This window comes from Leucopleurus acutus, assembly GCF_964270905.1.
Source record: "Leucopleurus acutus genome assembly, chromosome: 16".
NCBI classification, from domain to species: Eukaryota; Metazoa; Chordata; class Mammalia; order Artiodactyla; family Delphinidae; genus Leucopleurus; species Leucopleurus acutus.
In genome coordinates, this window is record NC_139158.1 from 17322428 (window position 1) to 17343057 (window position 20630).

The 20630-nt window shown below is 45.7% G+C and overlaps 2 protein-coding genes across 2 annotated transcripts in view; one reads left to right on the forward strand and one right to left on the reverse strand.

Annotated features, from left to right (window-relative positions):
* Positions 1-19715, reverse strand: part of KATNIP (katanin interacting protein) — a 198349-nt gene extending 178634 nt beyond the window's left edge. The window contains exon 1 of the mRNA XM_082856530.1: positions 19704-19715. Within this exon, the coding sequence (XP_082712656.1) occupies positions 19704-19710 (7 nt within the window). The 5' untranslated portion in view covers positions 19711-19715. The remainder of the gene's footprint in view (positions 1-19703) is intronic.
* Positions 19716-19985: 270 nt separating this feature from the next.
* The window catches only part of GTF3C1 (general transcription factor IIIC subunit 1), a 72196-nt gene continuing 71551 nt past the window's right edge, over positions 19986-20630 (forward strand). The window contains exon 1 of the mRNA XM_082857238.1: positions 19986-20212. Within this exon, the coding sequence (XP_082713364.1) occupies positions 19992-20212 (221 nt within the window). The 5' untranslated portion in view covers positions 19986-19991. The remainder of the gene's footprint in view (positions 20213-20630) is intronic.

A 20630-nucleotide genomic window follows, 5' to 3' on the forward strand; every position in this document is an offset into this window, starting at 1 on the left:
AAATGCCTTCCACTGTGCACATACACATAACCTTTGATGAGTGTGTGCCAATACACTGCACCAGACCCCCAAACTCGCCACATAGGTGCTGGTGCAGATGTGAATTAGCAGTAATCACCTGCATTTCACATAATGGGGCAATTTCAGAGAGAATTGTGGCTTTTCTCGGAAAACTGGAAAACTAATATTGAAGTTATGCATACATTTCACAGATGGACATCAGAATGTTTAAGTATGCTGTTCCAAGTGCAGTTTTTACAACTTTAATGGAAGTGTCCATTATAAAAGGAATCCTTGGTGGGAAATTAATGGATCGCCTTGGTTTTAAAACATAAGATGCGAGCCTCACTGCACGTTGCCAGTGTGTCTCCCAAATTGTCCAGCTTCACTCTCAGGTGGCTATTTTCTAGCATACCACAACCATATGTCCCATTAGCCAGGAGCACTCTGAAGGCAGCAACAAAAAGGCTTAGTGATGACTTATTGAGAGGCGAGGGATGGGGACCGAATCTGAGAGGAAAGACGCATGTCTTCGGATGCGGTCACTTGCAGAGGGGTTCACAGATAGTGATAAAGCTCAGGTCAAGGGATGATGCTCTTTCCAAAAATGTGAGAATAAGGGAAAGCGCAAAGGTCCAAAGACGAACTTCTGGCACTGGCCAAACTTGGGGCCAATACATAAGAGGATGTAGAAAAGAGGCAGCTGTTTATAGGAGACCCCGGGATGTACAGTATCATGGTATGGTAGACATCTTTGGGGGTATCTGCTCAGCTCATAATGACACCCTAGACTTCTCCCTTCTCTCTTTTCTTCCTCCCCATCACCACAGTGGGGTCCTGTGGCAGCCATGACTGTACATGACCCCATACCCTGAACTTCATATGCTGCACTGGGTATGGGCACTTGACCCAGTTGCAGCCAATCAGAATCCCAGCCCCTAACACTGAAATTGATTCTGAGAGAGAGGATAGAGGGCCGGAGCAGGGCTACCTCCGTGTGTGAGCAGCCACCAGCCACTGGCCTTGGGGACAGACTAACACAGAACGCCAAGACAGAATGAACAGATCTGAAACCAACTGCATGCTTGCCTTTGTGTTCCACAGACACCCACTTAGATTAGGTTCTCTGTGTGTCTGTTGCCTCTTTTTTTTGCCTTAAGACAAAGAAGCTAGGGTTTAAAGATGAAAAAGAACCCAGGAAAAGATACCACTGTAATGGGGGATGTCGATAGTGGGGGAGGTTTTATATACGTGGACAGGGGGTATATGAGAACTCTCTGTACTTTCCACTCAATTTCGCTATGAACCTAAATCTGCTCCATAAAATAAAGTTTATTAACTAAAAAAAAAAAAGCCCAGGATTTAGGGATCAGGTGATCCGGGTTGTTGTCAATCTTATCGTGACCTCCTGATCCCTGATGCTCTAGGGCAGGAGCTTGGGTGGACAGCTCCCCCAAACCCTCATCCACACCTGCTCTGGCTGTCAGTCAAGGTCTCAGGGTAGGCCCTAAGGTCGATCAGAGAGGATGACATACCAGGTAGTTAGGCCACGCAATGCAGAGCCAGGAGCTGGGAGGTGGGTCTGGAGCTGGAAGGGCGCAGAGCAGACTGGAGGGCAGGAATGCTGTGCTGACAGGCCAGGGTGCTCTAGCAGCAAAAGCAGTGTTGAGGCAAGTAAGATGTCAGCAGAGCCAAGAAAAGCCCAGAGCAAGGGTAGGGAGCGGGAGGGAAACAGTGCTAGTTCGGGGGTGAACACGGCAGACCCCAGGGTCTGGCTGAGGCCCTTCCTGTTCTGGTCAGACTCATGCCTGGGGATCCAGTACAGTGGATCGCTGACCAGTTATGAGATCTTAGATAACTCATGAGATCCAACAGGTTCTCTATGGGCCATATTTTCTTCCTATTTTTTTAAAATGAGGATTAGACTGAATCACCTCTGGGTTTGCTTTCCATCTCTCAAGTTCTTTTATACTAATAAAGAACAGTAAAAAAAAAAAAGATTCAGGTAAGCCATAAAAAGAAAATATTAATACAAAGAACAGAGAGCTTAACCACTGAAATTTGCAAGCAAATCTCTCTACTGGAGTTAATTAGAAGCTCCTTTATTCATTAAATTGGAAAATAATTTGCTTATTTTCCAATGAAGATAATTCACTCTAATTATGCACATTTGTTATCGAATGCCTCTGTCCTCGCCCCACTGAGCCCCTCTCTCCTCCAGGTAGCTCGACATGGAGACGACTCCTTCTCCCCAAGGACAGAAGGGACCAGGTTACACTGTGCCTGTCTACTGCACTTAGCTTCTCTGAGTAGCTAGCTTCCTACCTAGATCTCATTTTATCCTCACAGCGACTTAGGGAGGGGTAAGAAGGTGACATTAATATCAAAATATGCTGCTTGCAAAATTAAGGGGGTGTTCCTCTGCATTTTGCAAGGTGACCTGCCAGCTTCAGCCAGGAAACAATAAATAAGGTCACATGTCCACGTGTACACCTCACTTTAGAAAACAGATGTGTGCCTGGGGAAAAGAAAAAGGGACTTCATGGAATTGTCGTAAATATAATACCGGTCTCCCACTTAGGATTTCAGAGAGATTTTATCTGCAATTAGGATTAATTTTCAGTGGTTAGAAGATTCTGACACTTTCGTTTTACTTTGCTCTGGATGCAGATAATAATATTCATCACTACCATTTAGAGGGAAGTTGTGTCTTCCTTGGATGTTAGCTTCTGAAGTCCTCAGGCAGGGGAAAATCAGTGTCAAAACTCCCCTTGGGAAAAAAAAAAAAAATTCCCCTTGAAAAAGGGCCTTAAACCTCCTGTAAAGTACAGCCTCCAGGACACAGATTTTATATGCACTGTTGTTGACTAATGTGCATGTGTAATATCTGGTGCATTTGGAAATGCATGGTACATGGTAAAATACACATGCAAAATATAATTTTATGGTATTTCTAATTAAGCTATTGATATTGTAATTATTCCCTCTGTTTTTCATCTTGGGGTAGGAGAGGGCAGGGGCGGGGATGGTGGCAAGAACCAGGCACTGAGCTCCTGAAGCTTAAACCCTTAGTTGATATAGCTCCACTGTACCAGACACCTGCTATGGTCCAGGTTCTATGCACAGGCTTCATCTCCTGCATCCTCACAGACTCTCCTTTAGATCAGGGGTCAATAAACTTTTTCTGTAAAGGCCCAGAGAGTAGATATTTTTTTAGTTTATAGACCATAAAGTCATGAGGTTATAAGGTCTCTGGTACAACTACTCAACTCTGCCACTGGAGCGTGAAAACATCCATAGACAATATGTAAACAAATGGGTGTGGCTGTGTGCCAATAAAACTTTATTCACAAAAACAGGCAGCAAGCCAGATATGGTGCCCAGGCTGTAGTTTGCTGACTGTTGTTTCAGGTGGACAGAGCTATTCCCATTAGAACAAGCCAATGAAGAAATGAGAAACAAACTGAGGGTGAGTGATTGAACTGCTCACTCAAGGCCAGAGAAGGGTAGCTTGTAGGTGATCAGGCTCAGTGTGCTCCCAATGGCCAGCATCATCACCAGCACCAGCGCCAGCATCACTATCACCAGCGTCACTATCATCATCATCCTTACCACATGAGCTCACCTTAGTCAGGGTTTCTTATGTGCCAGGCACTGAGCTCCAAGCTAAGTACATGAACCAACTCATGTACTCTTTTTTTATTAATTAATTAATTAATTAATTATTTCATTTTTTGGCTGCGTTGGGTCTTCGTTGCTGCACACGGGCTTTCTCTAGTTACGGCGAGAGGGGGCTACTCTTCGTTGTGGTGCGCAGGCTTCTCATTGTCGTGGCTTCTCTTGTTGCCGAGCATGGGCTCTAGGCACGCAGGCTTCAGTAGTTGTGGCACGTGGGCTCAGTAGTTGTGGCTTGCAGGCTCTTGAGCACAGGCTCAGTATTTGTGGCGCATGGGCTTAGCTGCTCCGCAGCATGTGGGATCTTCCCGGGCCAGGGCTCGAACCCGTGTCCCTTGCACTGGCAGGCAGATTCTTAACCACTGCACCACCAGGGAAGCCCCTCATGTACTCTTTATAGCTACTTTATGAAATAGGTACTATTATTATCCCACTTGTCCAAGGTGGGCACGGAGACCCAAAGAGGTTAGGAAACTTGCCTAATATCACACAGCTAGCGAGTATAGGAGCCTGGATTTGAATCGGGGTAGTTTGGCTCCAGAGCCTGCACTCCTAAACACTAGAATACACTGCCCCTCGGTCAGGTTAAAGACAAGTCTGAGAAGGCCAGCATGTGCTAGAGAGGGAGTCTGACTTAAGGATTTCTTTCTGTGATGCAGCTTTTTAATGTACTTTGGACTCCTAGAGTAATTAATACGGGGATTAGAACAAAATGATTCCCCAAGGGTCAAGGAAGATGGAGTTCCCCATTAGCCAGAAAACTGCCATTAAGTGCCAAATGTGGAAAGGCAGGTTGGCATCAGACACTCACGCCCATCCACTCAGGTACAATGCTCAGCCTTGGCAAGCAGGGCTGGGCTTTGGAGAATAAAGGCAACTCAGCGGAAATCCAAGACCACGCAGGGACCTTCCCATCGAAAAGGAGTTTTAAATGAAGAACTTGTTTCTCCCAACTGGGGTGATGGTGCTTCTACTAGGTTACTAAAACGAGCTTACTTCTCCTGCAGTCCAAATATAAGGGCTCACCCTGTTCTCATTTTATATATCTATGTAATTTAATTCAAATGGCAAATATCCCAGAGATGCCACTTAATCTTACCCATTGGATTGGCAAAATTCCAGAGGTTTGACAATATACTGTTGGCAAGATCTGGGAAGCAGGCATTTTCGAGCACTGCTGGGAGAAATATAAAATGATACAGGCTCTGTGGAGGGGATCTTGGTAATATCTTCAAAAAGGCTTTTGGCAGTATCCCTTTAAGCTAGCAATATCACTTCTAGGGATCTACCAGGAAGAAATAGCTCCACAAATAGGAAACAAATGCATGCACAAGGTATTCACTGCATCATAATTTGCAATGGAAAATATTAGAAGTGACCTATAAGTCTATCACAGTGGGGACTGGCTGAATAAATATGGAGGATCCACACAATGGAAATGGAATACTGGGTGAAAGAATGGCAAGCTGGTAATATGACCATATGTTAAATGAACTCAAGGGGGAGATAGTTGATGTAGTATGCAATTTTTTCTCTATGAAAGAGGGAAAATAAGAATATATGCTCCTGGGACTTCCCTGGTGGTGCAGTGGTTAAGAATCCGCCCGCCAATGCAGGGGTCATGGGTTCGATCCCTGGTCCGTGGAAGATCCCACATGCCGCAGAGCAACTAAGCCCATGCGCCACAACTACTGAGCCTGTGCTCTAGAGCCTGTGAGCCACAACTACTGAGCCCATGCACCTACAGCCCGTGCTCTGCAACAAGAGAAGCCACCGCAATGAGAAGCTCGCGCCACAACAAAGAGTAGCCCCCAGCTGCTGCAACTAGAGAAAGCCTGCGCGCAGCAACAAAGACCAGATGCAATCAAAATAAATAAATAAAATAAATTTTTTTAAAAACAAAAAACACCTATAAAAACAGATTTCTCTAAAAATAATGGTACAAATGAACTTATATATAAAGAAAAGAATATATGCTCGTATTGGTTCTGTTTGTACAAAGAACCACCTGGAAGGCACATGCCCAAGAGCGACTTCTCAATGTAAACTTTTTATATTGTTTTTATTTTTGAATGATTTAGTTGGAACTTCTTCCTACTCAAGAAACTAAAATAAACTTAAAACATTAAATGCGGGGCTTCCCTGGTGGCGCAGTGGTTGAGAGTCCGCCTGCCGATGCAGGGAACATGGGTTCGTGCTCCGGTCCGGGAAGATCCCACATGCCGCGCGGAGCGGCTGGGCGCCTGAGCCGTGGCCGCTGGGCCTGCGCGTCCGGAGCCTGTGCCCCGCAACGGGAGAGGCCGCGGCAGTGAGAGGCCCGTGTACCGCAAAAAAAAAAAAAACATTAAATGTCCAAAAGGGCTAGTTCAGATTTTTTTAAAATATAGTGAGAAACGCTGTGGACACTCCCACCTAAGGTCCAAGGGTGTGGTCTGCCGGAGGGAGACAAGGTAGCCGCCAAGGACCTCGGGACCCCGAAGCATGCTCAAAAGGACACAGTATTTTCGGAGGACAAGCTGCCTTCTTTTAAGAGATCAGTCTGTAATGTGTGAGAGTTAAGAATGAAATGATGACAAAATATGGTTTCTGGACATTGAAACAACAGTTTCTGAGCTAAGCCAGTAGGCTGGTGGTGACCTGCTCGTTTACTTGAGGGCTAAGGTTTTTTTTTTTATGAAACGTCTAGACAAGATGAGAAAGGAAAAAGAGAAAAAGAAAAAAAAGGAAAGGAAGATTGAGACCTGTCCAGATGGCTTGTCTGGAACTCGTGGTTTCCTAGTGTTTACCAGGCATGGTCAGGTTCCTCCCCAGGTGATAGTTCTTGGGATTCCCTCACTAGCATATGCAACAACAAAGCCGAGAGGCTCAGAGGAGCAGAGTAACTTGCCTAAGGTCACAGAGCAATGAAGAGAAAGAACTGGGGTTAAGAAGCCATCAGCTAGCTGCTAATCCCGTGTTCACTGCATCCTGTGGCCCGCCTGCCTGCACACCTTCTTCACCTCCAGGAATGCCAGAGCTCCAGCGCCACTGGCCTTTCTAAGCCACGCCACACCCACCTTCAGCCCCATCCCAGCCTCCTGAACCTACAGCCTCTGCAGAGACACGTGTGGCAGGGTGGGGACAGGGCAGTCTGGCAAGCACCTGCCCAGCCTAAAGAGGAAGCAGGATTTGTCTCCAGCTGCAGGTTTCCAGGCAGGAACGTGGGCTCAGTTTTGTTGGGTGAGATTTTTCCAGAGAAGTCCAGTTGTATGAGAAAGCTTCTAATCTTTAAATGTTGACAAGTAATTAAAATTTTTTTAGAGCTCTGGACAGGCCCAACAAAAGAGGCCTCTAGTTTCCAACCTAGTAGACAACTAGGCAGAAGATGGGAAAATCTCCCACTCCTCCCGTTATTTCCTTATCTCAATGCCATGGACCCTTTTTGGGGAGGGGGAAGGGAGACCTCTTTAAGGAAATATCATCATTAGAACAGAAGCTATTAGACAAAAAGCATGACTGTTTGGGAGCCAAGTAAACAAACACTGGCTCTGAGACACATTTTTCTCTTCAAATACTCCATGTGCACCTCCAGGCTGGTTCTGGGCCTTTAAGTTACATCCTGTCTTCTGAAAGCCCGAAACAATATCCCTGTCACTCTTCCTTTGCATTTTCTGTACAACTCAAATTCCCAGGGCCCAGTTTACTGCCAAATTACCTGAGATAAACAAGTCACGCTAAGACTCTCTTTTCCTTTCCAAACCTAAACAGCAGCTGGCAGCTAGAAATGGTTATTTATAACCTGCACACCGTTCCGCGCATTTGCTTGGTTTAGAAATGCTTAGCCGTGCATTCTTCAGCCAGCTTCATAATCAGATGAGAGCCTGGGGACGATGCTGTGCGGTGGCCGAGAGGATAGGCTCTGGGTCAGCCTGTCTCGCTCAGCCACTAATTACCTGTTTGGGAATCCTAAGAGTTCCAATTCCATTTTTAGGGTTAAGATAGTACATGTGAAACACTTAGAACACTGCCCTGCACATAGTAGGTACTTAGCAGTTTCCTTCCACAGAAACAGCTGTTTGTGGATCTGAGGGAGTTCCGCTGAACTCTGCTGCCCAAACATATCCTGAATCTGCTCCTTCCTCTCTGTCACCCCTTTGTGTGCCCTGTCATCTTTCCAATAGCCACCTGGTAGGTCTCCACCCTCCACTATTGCTGGCTTTTCCCACTGCAGCCATCGAAAAATAAGGCCGTAAGTCCAAGTGATGACACCTGCCTGCCAGACCATCCTCTGGTGTATTTCACTTTGTACATTTCCCTTTTCCCTCCCTCACATTCACACCTCTGCAGCCCCCAGTCTTTCTTCTGCTCCTTGGACTCAGGATCCATTCCTGCCTCCGGGCCTTTGTCCTCATCCCCCTAGGTCTTCTCATGCTGGCTCCTTCTCATCAATCAGATCTCAGTTTAAAGGGACCCACTTGCTCAAAGTGGACTAGCCCCCAATCCTCCCTACTTTAATCTTCTGCATAGCACTTATCTGATCTTTATTTGCTGATGTAGTCTGCCTGCCTCACTAGATATCAGCTTTGTGAAATCAGAGGCTGCTTGTCTGGCTTTTTTATCACTGAATTTCCCACACCTGGAACGGTGCCTGAAATGGAGTAGGCGTCTGTAGACATTTCTGAAATTGATGAATGAGTGAATGACCAAATTTCTGAATGGACAATGCTGGAAGGGCAGGAGGCATGATGATGAACTGCTGTAAAGCCTTCATCTTCTCTTGCAATGTGCTTTCCTGACCCTTTCCCCCTGCTCTTTCTGGGATGGTGAAATGAAATATGACAAAGTAAGTTTAATACACCATTGGAGCGCACAGCAACGAAGACCCAACATAGCCAAAAAGAAATTAAGTTTAAAAAAAATACACCATTGGAGATAATTGATTTTTTTCATTTGAAAGAGTGAAGATAAGTAAATGCCACACATCTGTAATCTAATCAGTGGTCTACGTGATTACACGCTTCCCAGGCTAAAATGGACTTTGATCTACCTCTGTGTCCATCATACAAGCTCCCAAACGCACTCCCACTCCAAACCCCACCCAGCCCTCTCCTCCCACATCCCAGCTCCCCATAGAACACAAGTGAGGACACTGACTGCATTTGTGGAAATATGTGTATGTGTGTGTATATCCAAATTCAAGTATCTTTTGAGTATTTTCATCCCCCTCCAAAAAATGATCAGCCAAACAATCTTGGAAAACATGAGACTGGTTCATGAGAGCCCCGGGATCCTAAGGAAGAAGATGCATTTGTTCCTCTGATGGTTAATTGTTACTGAGAGCCTAGTAAGTGCTGGGCACCATTCTAAGGGCTTTAGATAGATGAATTCACTTGGTTCTCAGAGCAGCCCTATGGGAAGGTCCTACCGTTACCGAGTCCAAGCTCGCTCTGCTCGCCGCACAACAGGCCAATAAGTTGGACACGAGGTGTTGAGGCAAGGGGTATGACTTTATAAGGAAAGCCAGCAGACCAAGAAAATGACAGACTAATGTCTCAAAATAACCATTTTATGGGGTCTGGATGCCAGTTTCTTTTATAGAATCAGAGAGGGAAGTAAAGTAAAAAGGCATAATAGAGAGGGAGAGGTGGTGAGGAAGTAAAGTAAAAAGGGCCATCAGTCTTGCAAAACATCTCCTGGAATGGCCAGCTTTGGTGAGGGGACGTGTTAATTTCAGCCATTCACAGGTGGGCAGGGTCAGATTGTCTCCCTGTGAGCTGAACAAAGGCACTTTAGTTCAACATTCAGGCAGAGGGGCAGAGTTCCCTGAGTCAGGCCATTGTGTATGATTATAACAAAAGCAATGAAAAGCAAAGGTTAAAGTCAAAGAAACATCAACATGGAGTCCGATTTAGCTCTTCCCAGTTACTCTCTCTTAATCTCCGTTTTACAATTTAAGAGTCTAGGTACTGAGATGAAGTAACTAACGCCCCTCCCCCAGCCGGGATCACGTGGCTGGGAAGAGGAGTCGCCAGAAATCGAAGCCCTTTTTTTTTTTTCTTCTTCTTTTGCGGTACGCGGGTCTCTCGCTGTTGTGGCCTCTCCCGCTGTGGAGCACAGGCTCCGGACGCGCAGGCTCAGCGGCCATGGCTCACGGGCCCAGCCGCTCCGCGGCATGTGGGATCTCCCCGAACCGGGACATGAACCCGCATCCCCTGCATCGGCAGGCGGACTCCCAACCACTGCGCCACCAGGGAAGCCCCTCGAAGCCCTTCTGACTAACTCCATGAGCTCGGCTCCTTCCACTCCTTTCCAGGATGAGGAAGGCTCAGGTGAGCATCAACATGAAGAGAGGGAGAGGAGAGTCTAAACTCTTGGCCCTGGTTTTCATAGTTCCACTCTGCAGGCTTAAAATGAAATCTCCATCCCAGTGGAGGCAGGAGACAGAACTTCTGCTGCGCAGGCTCATTACGAGAAAGGCTTTGTGGTATGGGTAGGGGTGCCGGACTGAAAGCGATCTGAGCCTTGTTCACCTGCTCTTGGGCTGCCCATCGGGGGCTCTTAACTACACGCCGTGCCTCGGCCTCCACATCTGATAAATGACAGTGATCAGACTACATCCAAAGTCACTCGCTGGCTGAACCCAGCCCATATACATTTGTCTGGTCTCCAAACTGTTAAGAAAGATTTTTTTTTTTCTCCCAGCCAACATTTAAAGCTTGGGAGATGATGTCACATTTAAAAATCCTGAGTTCTGGATTCTTTTGAAAAACTGAAAAATCTGTCAACACAGGACCTGCGTTCCTGTCTGGCAGCCATTGTCAGGAGCTGAGGGCAATGCCCACCAGATGGCATGGTGCCCTCCCATCCCTCCCCGTTCCCCGGTTGCCTCCCTATCACAGAGGTCAAGTCCAAGTTGCTGTTATCGGCAGGTCTGAGGTTTTTCCCTACAGTAAAGATGCAAGTGAAGGTTCATGTGTCCATGTCTCCAGCAAGAGTGAATCAACATCATTATCAAAAGTACTTAACACGTGTACTTCTCATGTGCCAACCCCTGATCTAAGGGCTTGGCAGCTACCAATGTATTTAATTCTCACAACAACCCTAGGAGGTGAATACATTTATTATCTCTATTGTATAGATGACAGAGAGATGGAGGAAGACACGTACTTCAAGAAATTAGTAGAGGGACTTCCCTGGTGGCACAGTGGTTAAGAATCCGCTTGCCAATGCAGGGGACACGGGTTCGATCCCTGGTCCGGGAAGACCCCACATGCCACGGAGCAACTAAGCCCGTGCACCATCACTACTGAGCCTGCATGCTGCAACTGCTGAAGCCCATGAGCCCTAGAGCCTGTGCTCTGCAACAAGAGAAGCCACCACAATGAGAAGCCCGGGCAACGCAATGAAGAGTAGCCCCCGCTCGCCGCAACTAGAGAAAGCCCGCACCGAACAACGAAGATCCAACACAGCCAAAAATAAATTAATTAATTTAAAAAAATTAGTAGACAACATATTTCTTTAGGAAATTCCCAGATATGCAAAGTGTATTTAGGTGTTGAAAAAGCCCCACGCAAATCAGCATAATGAAATAAACCCTGGCCACTGCCGCCATTATATTACCTGCCTGGTCTCTGCAGGCTTCTAAACTTATGACCTCTCTACAGGATCCTCAGTGTTCTGAGATATATCAGCATTCCCCAAATGGGATCCTGGACTAGATCTGTCAAGTCCCTTCCAGCTCTAACCTTCTGTGATTTTATGTTGGTTCATACAATGTATCTAATTAGTTTGGGACCCTCTGGAGTGGAAACACACACACACAATGCATTGCAAGTTCACTTAGAGTTTAGAAAAGTGTTGTAGTCCCTGCAGGGGACCTGTGGTTGGTGACTAGACATCTGTGATATTCCAACTTCCTGCCAGGTGCTGCATTCACCTGTAACTTTCCTATCCCCTAAGGACATAAGTCAGGGGCTGTGTCTGGAGAATCCATCAGCTAAGGGTGGTCAAGTTATAATAGCATTGGACTCCAAAATAAGTCGGGAGGTAGGAGTGACAGTGGCTTTACTGGGATAGGGAATGGGGGAGTATAAGAATGCCAACTGAAAAGCTGAGGAAGAACAAAATAAAACTAGAGGCTCTGGGGTATAGTAAAGGTAGCTAGGCTAGAGTATATTATTAGGACTGCATTGAATTGCTGCAAAGGACAGAGTCTGGAGGAACCATACTTGTCCACCAGAGAAAGAGAAACCAGCTGAGGTCTCTGGAACTTGGCCTGGAGGCTTGTCTACAAGGGCTTTTTCTCTGCTTAATGGAGACCGGCCAACAATTCACTAAGGAACAAATGGATTCATCTCTTTCCTGGTTACAATGTCAACCCAGCAAACACTCATGGGCATCTCCCTGTGCCAGTCCTTGGGCCAAGTGTTGGGCATGCAAAGGAACAAGAATGGGTCTCTGCCCACAGAGAAGGAGAAAGGCGTGGAGCCCAGTACCTGTGATACAGCACCATGACTGAGAGGCCACAGGATTCCACCGCGTGGGAGGAATTAAGACTGCAGGTGACCTTATTCACTGTAATCTACAGTGTGAAAGTGACATGAAAGAAGGGCACGGTTGGCAGGGAGCACAGCAAAGGCAAGGCAGGGAGGTGGGCAAGGATACGGGGTGCTCAAGAGACGGCCAGCTTTCTGAGGTGGCTTGGCTAGGGGCTGAAGTCACAGATGCCTGTAGGGTCAGGCCGGTATTCTCAATGCAAGAAGCAGACACTTAATGACTGGCACCACCAGCCAGAAGGCTGACTCAAACTGTTATCACATGCCCAAGGTCAAGGGGGTGGCCACTGGGGCTGTGTAGGAAGGCAGGTCTACACAGCCCCAGGGCTAAAGCTCCCTTTCATCAAGAGACTGAAATGTCCAGGTTTTTATGGGAAATTATTATTTTTAAATGTGGGAAAACACATCTGTGGACCCAGTTCAGCCCAGTATAAAACCTCTGGGCATGAGAGTGGGTGGGTGAGTGTCTAAAGATGAAGAGGGAGACCAACAGAGGGATAGGGGAAAGGAGGGGGACTGCTTCCCCAGGGAAATTCTCCGATTAAAGGTGCTATGTCCACAGGGCCGTTGTTAAGGTTACAAGGGTCAGGCTGTTCAAAACCCCAAGGGATGGACTTCCCTGGTGGTCCAGTGGTTAAGACTTTGCCTCCCAATGCAGGGGTGAGGTTACATCCCTGGTTGGGGAGCTAAGATCCCACATGCCTAGCGGCCAAAAAACCAAAACCTGAAAGAGAAGCAATATTGTAAGAAATTCAATAAAGACTTTAAAAATAGTCCCTTTAAAAGTAGTCCACATGAAAAAAATCTTAAAAAAAAACACAAAAAACCCATGGGTCACCAGTAGTCAGTCCAGTGGTATTAACGGATGTTTTTTTTTTTTTTTTTGGCGGTACGCGGGCCTCTCACTGTTGTGGCCTCTCCCGTTGCGGAGCACAGGCTCCGGACGCGCAGGCTCAGCGGCCATGGCTCACGGGCCCAACCGCTCCGCGGCATGTGGGATCTTCGGACCGGGGCACGAACCCGCAACCCCAGCATAAGGCAGGCGGACTCTCAACCACTGCGCCACCAGGGAAGCCCCAACGGATGCTTTCTTATTCCTACATGAAGTGCTCTATGAACAGCTCCAAGCTCCTCCTTCCAACCAACCATGTTGCTCCTCGTAAGCCCCTCCTACGTGGACAGAGGAGCAGCCACAGGGTCAGATCCAGGAGGGAGCCGAGAAGGTAGTAGAGGACAGTGTCTTTTAAACCAGCCTAACGGGCAAGCCTCACCCGCAGACTCACTCCCCAGGTGTGAGAACCTAGCCACACACTGGCAGGGACAGGGCTGGGCTGGGTCTTTGATGACACACTAGAGTGTAGACTTTATTCAGCTGAGTCCTGCTTCTGCCACCAACTAGCTGTGTGGTGTAAAATGAGCACAATTACAGCATCATATTGAGCTGTCTGAAGGACCAAACTGGGTCTTCTACAGCAGAAGTTGGCAAACTTCTCCTGTGAAGGGCCAGACAGTAAATATTTTTGGCTTTGGGGGCCATCTGTTCCCTGTCACAATGAGTCAGCTCTGCCACTGAAATATGAAAACTGCCATAGAGTGTTGGTGTGCATTTGTATGCAAATAGGTGTGGCTGTGTTCCAATAAAACTTTATTTACAAAAGCCAGCAGTGGACCAGAGTGCTTTGGGTATGGGGAAGACCTTTACAAATGTTATCTTCCGGGGACCCCCATGTTGGACTATAGTTATCTGTTTATGTCTGGCTTTCTCACTCGACTATGAAGTTCTTCAGTGAAGAGAATATATCCCCCCCACACTTTTTTTTTTTTTCCAGATTAAAACTAAAAGAACAAGTAAAGCACAGTATGGCACACAATGAAGTATGTAGAGGTTTTCAAAATTGTCCCAGTTAATACTAGAGCAGGACTGTAACTTCAAATGCCTTCAGAGGGGACTTCCCTGGTGGTCCAGTGGCTAAGACTCCATGCTCCCAACACAGAGGGCCTGGGTTCAGTTCCTGATCAGGGCACTAGATCCTACAGGCCACAACTAAGAGTTCGCATGCCACAACTGAAGATCCCCGCATGCCGCAACCAAACCCAGCACAGCCAGATAGATAGACAGATAGATAAATATTAAAAAAAAAAAAAAAAAAAGCCTACAGGGGCCCAGGCAGGTACCAGAGGCAATGAGGGAAGCCAGCCAGGTAGAGGCTGTGATGGATTGGAAAGGGCACCTCCCTTCTAGGGGGCAGTTTCCACTTCGCTCCAGCCGAGGGAACTCTTGCCATGCAGAATTTCAATTCAGTGTTAACTTTATTGCTTTTTATTGAGATTGATAAATCGACTTTACTGATATTTTAAAGAAAACACCATAATCAGAGATTTATGAGAAATCTCCCAATTTTTCAATGTTGACAACTAATTCAAAAAATTAAAAACCATTATGGGCCAAATAAATATGCCCGTGAGCTGACTCAGCCCAAGACTCTCAGTGTGCAACCTCTGATACGAAGACTTCATTTTTAAATTTGCTACATTTCTATTTTTTAGGGTTAAAAAATTTTAACTTACATGCTTTTGAAAAATCAACTTTAAAGAAAATTTGGAGAAGACTACAGTAAATTCCCATCTACACTTCACCTGGATTCAATCTAATTCACCTTGATATTTCTGGATCCCAGTGCACAGAAGGAGCTGAATATGGTAACTGAAGAAATGCCCCCAAGAAAAATAAGCAAAACAGAGTGTGCCAAGTTCCTGCCAGCTAAAACGACAGGATGGAATGAATGCTGAGGAACGGCAAGGGAAAAGAAATCAATCAGATAAAAGGATGGAAGCAAAGGAGGAAGAACCGACACAAAGACTACATGGACCACATGTTTATTTTGCCTGCTGAATGCTTTCTATGTTTTATTTTGTTCTTTTTTTTGCTTGGTTTATTTTGAGTAGGAAGAGAAACAGACACATCACCAGGAGCCCAGGTAAACACCACACAAGAACAGAAATGATCAGACACAGTGACTGGACTTTCAGCAAAACCTAACTAATTCAACCGTCACCCATTTTGCAGTTTGGGATTATTTAGACAAGCTAGGCTAAATTTCATCTTGGCATTATTAATTCTGTGAGAAAGTCTGCTAGGCAAATGAACAGTATAAACGGGGGAGACATTGAATACTTGCTCTGGGGGGAACCAAAGCAAATGCCTAGCTTTAAAATCCTTTCTAATTATCTCCATGTGCTGAACTTTTGTCTAATTATTATGTTCCTGGAAAGCTGAGTAGAATTTTTTTTTTTCTCGGCCATCTCATATTTTAAAAGCAATGGGGGAAATTCGACTTTGACATAAAGGTGAACATTTACATAGGCAGGAGACTCACACATTGCCAATTTACTTTCATGTAAATAAACCATGTCAAACACTGGGTTTTCTTTTAAACAAAGAGTGAGCTAATTGCAAAGATTATGATTCGTTAGAGAGCTTCACCATATTCCCTCCTTCCTCTTCTGTCAGCAATGCGGAAGAAGTCTGCATATTGGCAGGCAATGACAGCATCAGCTACCACATAGGTGTGCTTTTTATACGCCAGACTTGGTGTTAAGTGCATTCATGCATAGTCTCATTGAATTCACAATAACAGATTCACCAACGGATGGGCACACAAAACAAGGTAAGCTTCATCATCATCTCCACTTTATTGACAGGAAAACTGAGTCTCAAAGAGGTCAGAGTACACCCCTGGGATTCAAATCCAGGGCTATTTGGTCTGCAAAACCTATGAATATTACACCACGCTGCATCGCAGAGCCAGATAGAACCTACCAGTCAAACCCAACGGGCCAGAAAAAATGTTGTGAAAAGCTATGCTGACTAGGACAGGAGGAATAAACCAAACTACAATCCAGTTTGGGGATACTTAGCAGACATTTAAGCTTTTGTGGGTTTAGGAAGTAAACATCTTTCTAACAAGGCTGGACTTGGCTTATCTATCTAGTTGGCTAGAATCAAACTTCATCACGGTATGCCTCACTTTACCCAATAGATATATGCCTGGAAAATTGTGCAGAGATCAAAGTTTTAAAAATTGCAAAGGAAAAAAAAATTGCAAAGGAAAAAGGGATCCTTTGAATGCTAAATCTAATCTTAGGGCAAACACTTTCTTAGAACAAATTTTTCCTTTTTGTAACCAATCTGAAAATGGACAAATTCCTCCACTGGGCCATAATGCTCAGGAGCACTGAGATGATAACAGAACTGACTGAACAGACTTCTTGAAAATGGTCTACAGCAATGTTTCTCAAAGTGTGTTCCACAGATCCTGGGAGGAAGAGGGGTTCCCAAGGACAAATATTATCTTCATCATAATTCTAAGACTTTTTCATTGTGTTGGTATTTGCACTGATGATGCAAAAGCAACAGTAGGTAAAACTGCTGATAGCTTGAGTGGCTACAAGGCAGCGGCACCAAACTGTGTCAGTAGTCATTATACTCTGTAGTGCCACGTGCTGACGATAAAACAAACAAAAAAACATTTTCACTTAAGAATGTCCTGATGAAAATTAAATAAAAATTAATTTTATTAAACCTGAACCCATAAGAACACATCTTTTAAATATTCTGTGTGAAAAAATGCAAAGTACACATAAAGCACTTCGGCTATAAGCCAAAGTACAACAGTTGATCCTACAAAACACTTGTGTGTTTAAGTTGCCAGCTGAAGTAGCCACATATTGTATCAAATGTCATGTTTACTTGAATGAACAACTAGTAGACAAACTATAGTTATTCAGGCTTGAGTATCTGGCAGACATTTTCTTAAATACAAAAGTGAGCATGTCACTTTAAGAAAACAACTGATGATATTTGTTGCCAGTGATAAAATTCAAGCTTTCAAGTGAAAACAAGTAGGAAACTTGTTTCCAGTACTTTGAGTTTAATAGCTTCCCAGTACTTAAACTCTTTTTTTTTTTAAAAAGGGATACTAAGGAATGTGATTTTTTGATATTATGTAATGACATACCATTTAATATTGTATTTCCAATGTCAACATTTAGAAGATCTGCATAACTCAGTGAACTTTCCAAATGACCAATGCCTAATGTTACGGAATCATACATGGGTAAACTATGCAATCAAAGGGCGAGATAGACCAATGGGCTTTAATGTAACAGAGTACAAACAAAAGTTCACCAATATGGTTTCAGATGCCACATTGTGACTAACCTTTGAGAAATTACCACTTGCTAAGTTTCGGAATACTGTCAAAGAAGAATGTTTACAGCTATCTGAAAAGACAATTAAAATACTCCCTGTTCCAAAAAAAAATGTCTGTGTGAGGCCCCATTTTCTTCAAATATATCAGCCAAAATAACAACACAACAGTTTGGTTGCTGAAGCAGAAACGAGTCTAGCTATTTCCTATTAAAGCAGATATTAAAGAGATTTAAGAAACTCTAAAACAATATCATGCTTCCTATTAACCTTTCTGGTGGGAAATATAGCCACTTTTCAATAAAAAGTATTATTTATGTTCAGAAGTAATGCATTTATTATTGCTTTTAAATGAGTTGATAAATGACAAATGTCTTAAGATTTTCTTGGCTTTAATTTCTGATATGGTAAATATCATAGATATAACACACACAAAGCTCTCTTGAGCTAAGAGCATAAAGGCATCCTGAGACCAGAAAGATCTGAGTACTGTTGTTCTACAGCAACATTACATTGACCTTTCCACTGGGCAAACTGGTGAATGCCATTTTATACTACCTCTGAAGTACAAAGGGCAAAGATGTCTTTTAAGCACATAACAGATTGTTCAATTAAAATTTTTTTTCCACAGTGTTAAGCAGATATCACAAAGGAACAACATTTCCCAGAAGTTAGGGACAGTGGTATAATGAGAAAAATTATGTGGATTCTGGCCGACTCTTCCCATTTATAAAATGAGATATCAGGGTAGCCTATTTTTAGAATCATAGAATTCTCTGATTCTTATGGGGATCCCTAAATGATGGCCCACAGACTGCATCTGGCCTTCAGACTGATTGGCCATTGTGGCATTTTGAGAAGCACCCCAGGAAACTAACTGGTTGGAGCTGAGTGAGAAGCTTCCTTTTCAGAAAAGAAATTGACTTTTAATCAGAAAAGAAATTGACTTTTAATCACAGCCCAATCCAGCCCACCAGACTTGCCCCTGCAAATATCTGCATTTGCAACTTCTGGAATGAAGGGCTTCTAAAATCCCTTTCAAATCTCAAACTCCCTAATTCAGCTCCAGAGACAGTGTCCGGGTTCCTTACTCACTCTGCCACTTGATGACTTTGATTTGGGGCAAAAGATACTTCTCTGAGCCTCAGTGTCCTCATTTGTAAAATGGGATAACACTGACCTCAAAAGACTGTTATGAAGTTTATCGAGCTGCTTGACAACATTTAGAGTTCCGGGCACTGAACAGTATCATTAACATCAAAGCACAGAAAGAGAGTCTCCCCCGCATCCCCCTTACCAAGTCCCATCTCCCAGTAGCTGAAGCCTGCATTCCCCATGATGATGCTTACTTCCATACCAACTCCCTCCCGTATTCCACAGTTCCACGCCCCAGGACACACAAGAATCCCACCCCCCACCTCTATTTGTCTTTCCCACCCTAAACCCTGACAAACGGAATATTTCCCGCCATGTCAGTAAACAAAGGATGTCACAGTCATCAGCAATTGCAGCCCTCGAACAGGAGCCGGTGAGCCCTGAGGGAACTCAGGAAGAAAAAGAATACCTGCCATTTAGCAGCCATCAGACTGCAGCCACTCCCTACATACTGAACCCAAATAGCTGAGGTGCATATCAAAGGAATGATTTCAGAGAGCCCAGACGCTTGCATCTTCCCATACACAGAAAAGCGCTAAATGCCTTAACTTGGGATATCTGGTTTTCTTTAATTAACAATAATCTTTCGACATTCAGACTCTTGCATCTTCCCATACACAGAAAAGCGCTAAATTCCTTAACTTGGGATATCTGGTTTTCTTTAATTAACAATAATCTTTTGACGTTTACACTACCTGCCCTTTGTTGCAAAACTCCTATATATCCGGGCTCCCCCAACTTGCCTCCTCTGAGCAGTTCTCTCAGGATTACTTGAGATGCTGCCTAGCGGGGTTGAAGTTATAAAAACTCCCACCAAATGAAACATAACTCTCAACTTTTAGGTTGTGAATAATTTTTCAGTCGACAACCTTTACTCTGATGCCCTGGCCAGTACGGGGTTCCAACACAACCACAAGCAGCATAGTGACCAAATCACTGACCACTCCCCCCAGCCTCCTCTTCCCATCCCGGACCACTAAGGCTCCCTTTCCCTCAGACGGAGACCACCTTGGGTCAGGCAGTGGTGGTCCAGGGGTCTGTGGCCTAGGGCTCTGCCCGGGTCGGGGGAGCCCTCAGGAGGGATGGGAGAGTAACTGCCCGACCTCCCAGGGGGGCCCGCGGACACTCACCGTCCATCCCTAGAGGCGGCGGTTCCGGGTGCTCGAACCGGAAGCGGCCTCTACACTGTTTGCAGTTCCCCTGGTTACTGCGGGGTTCCGGACCAATGGCAATGGAGTTCCACGGAATGAACCCTCCCCCAAAGGGAATGACAGCACGACCATGCTCTGGAACTCCTCCTCCGGTACCCGGATCCTCCCCGCCTCCCTGGCTGCCAGTCGTTGTGCGCAGGCGCTCTGGACCAGGGCCTTTGGCGGCGTGGTGCGCAGGCGCCCCGGTTGCTGCCAACTGAAGTAGCAATGGACGCACTGGAGTCGTTGTTGGACGAGGTGGCCCTGGAGGGGCTTGACGGCTTGTGTCTTCCCGCGCTTTGGAGCCGTCTGGAGACGCGAGTGCCGCCCTTCCCGCTGCCTCTGGAGCCCAACACGCAGGAGTTTCTGTGGCGGGCCCTTGCCACGCACCCGGGCATCAGCTTCTACGAGGAGCCTCGGGAGAGACCAGATCTCCAGCTCCAAGACCGGTCAGCGGCCTGGCTCTGCGGGCGGGCGGGGGCAGAGACCCGGGTCTGATGGAGCTGCGAGAGGGCCAGGTTCTTACGGGAGGGGAGAAAAAGGAATGGAGCGGAAGAAAGACCCGGAGTCTGATGGAGGCGCAGAGAAAGGCTGATTTGGGGGTCCCTCGGGCCTGGCAGGACCCAGGCGTCTGATGGAGTTGGGGGGGTCACCTGGTGATGTTCCATTATGTTCGTGTGTGTTTGGGGTGGTGGTGAGCAAGACTGGGAGGATATGCTTTGTGTTTCAGAGAGTATTTCCTCCGAAGTGGAGCTTAGGATTGGAGCAGGCTGTTCAGCTCAAGACTGGAGACAGTTGAGTTCCACAGAACAGCATTCATTCAGTGCTGTATTAGAGAGCCTAAGGCAACTAGAGTCTTCACGTCGG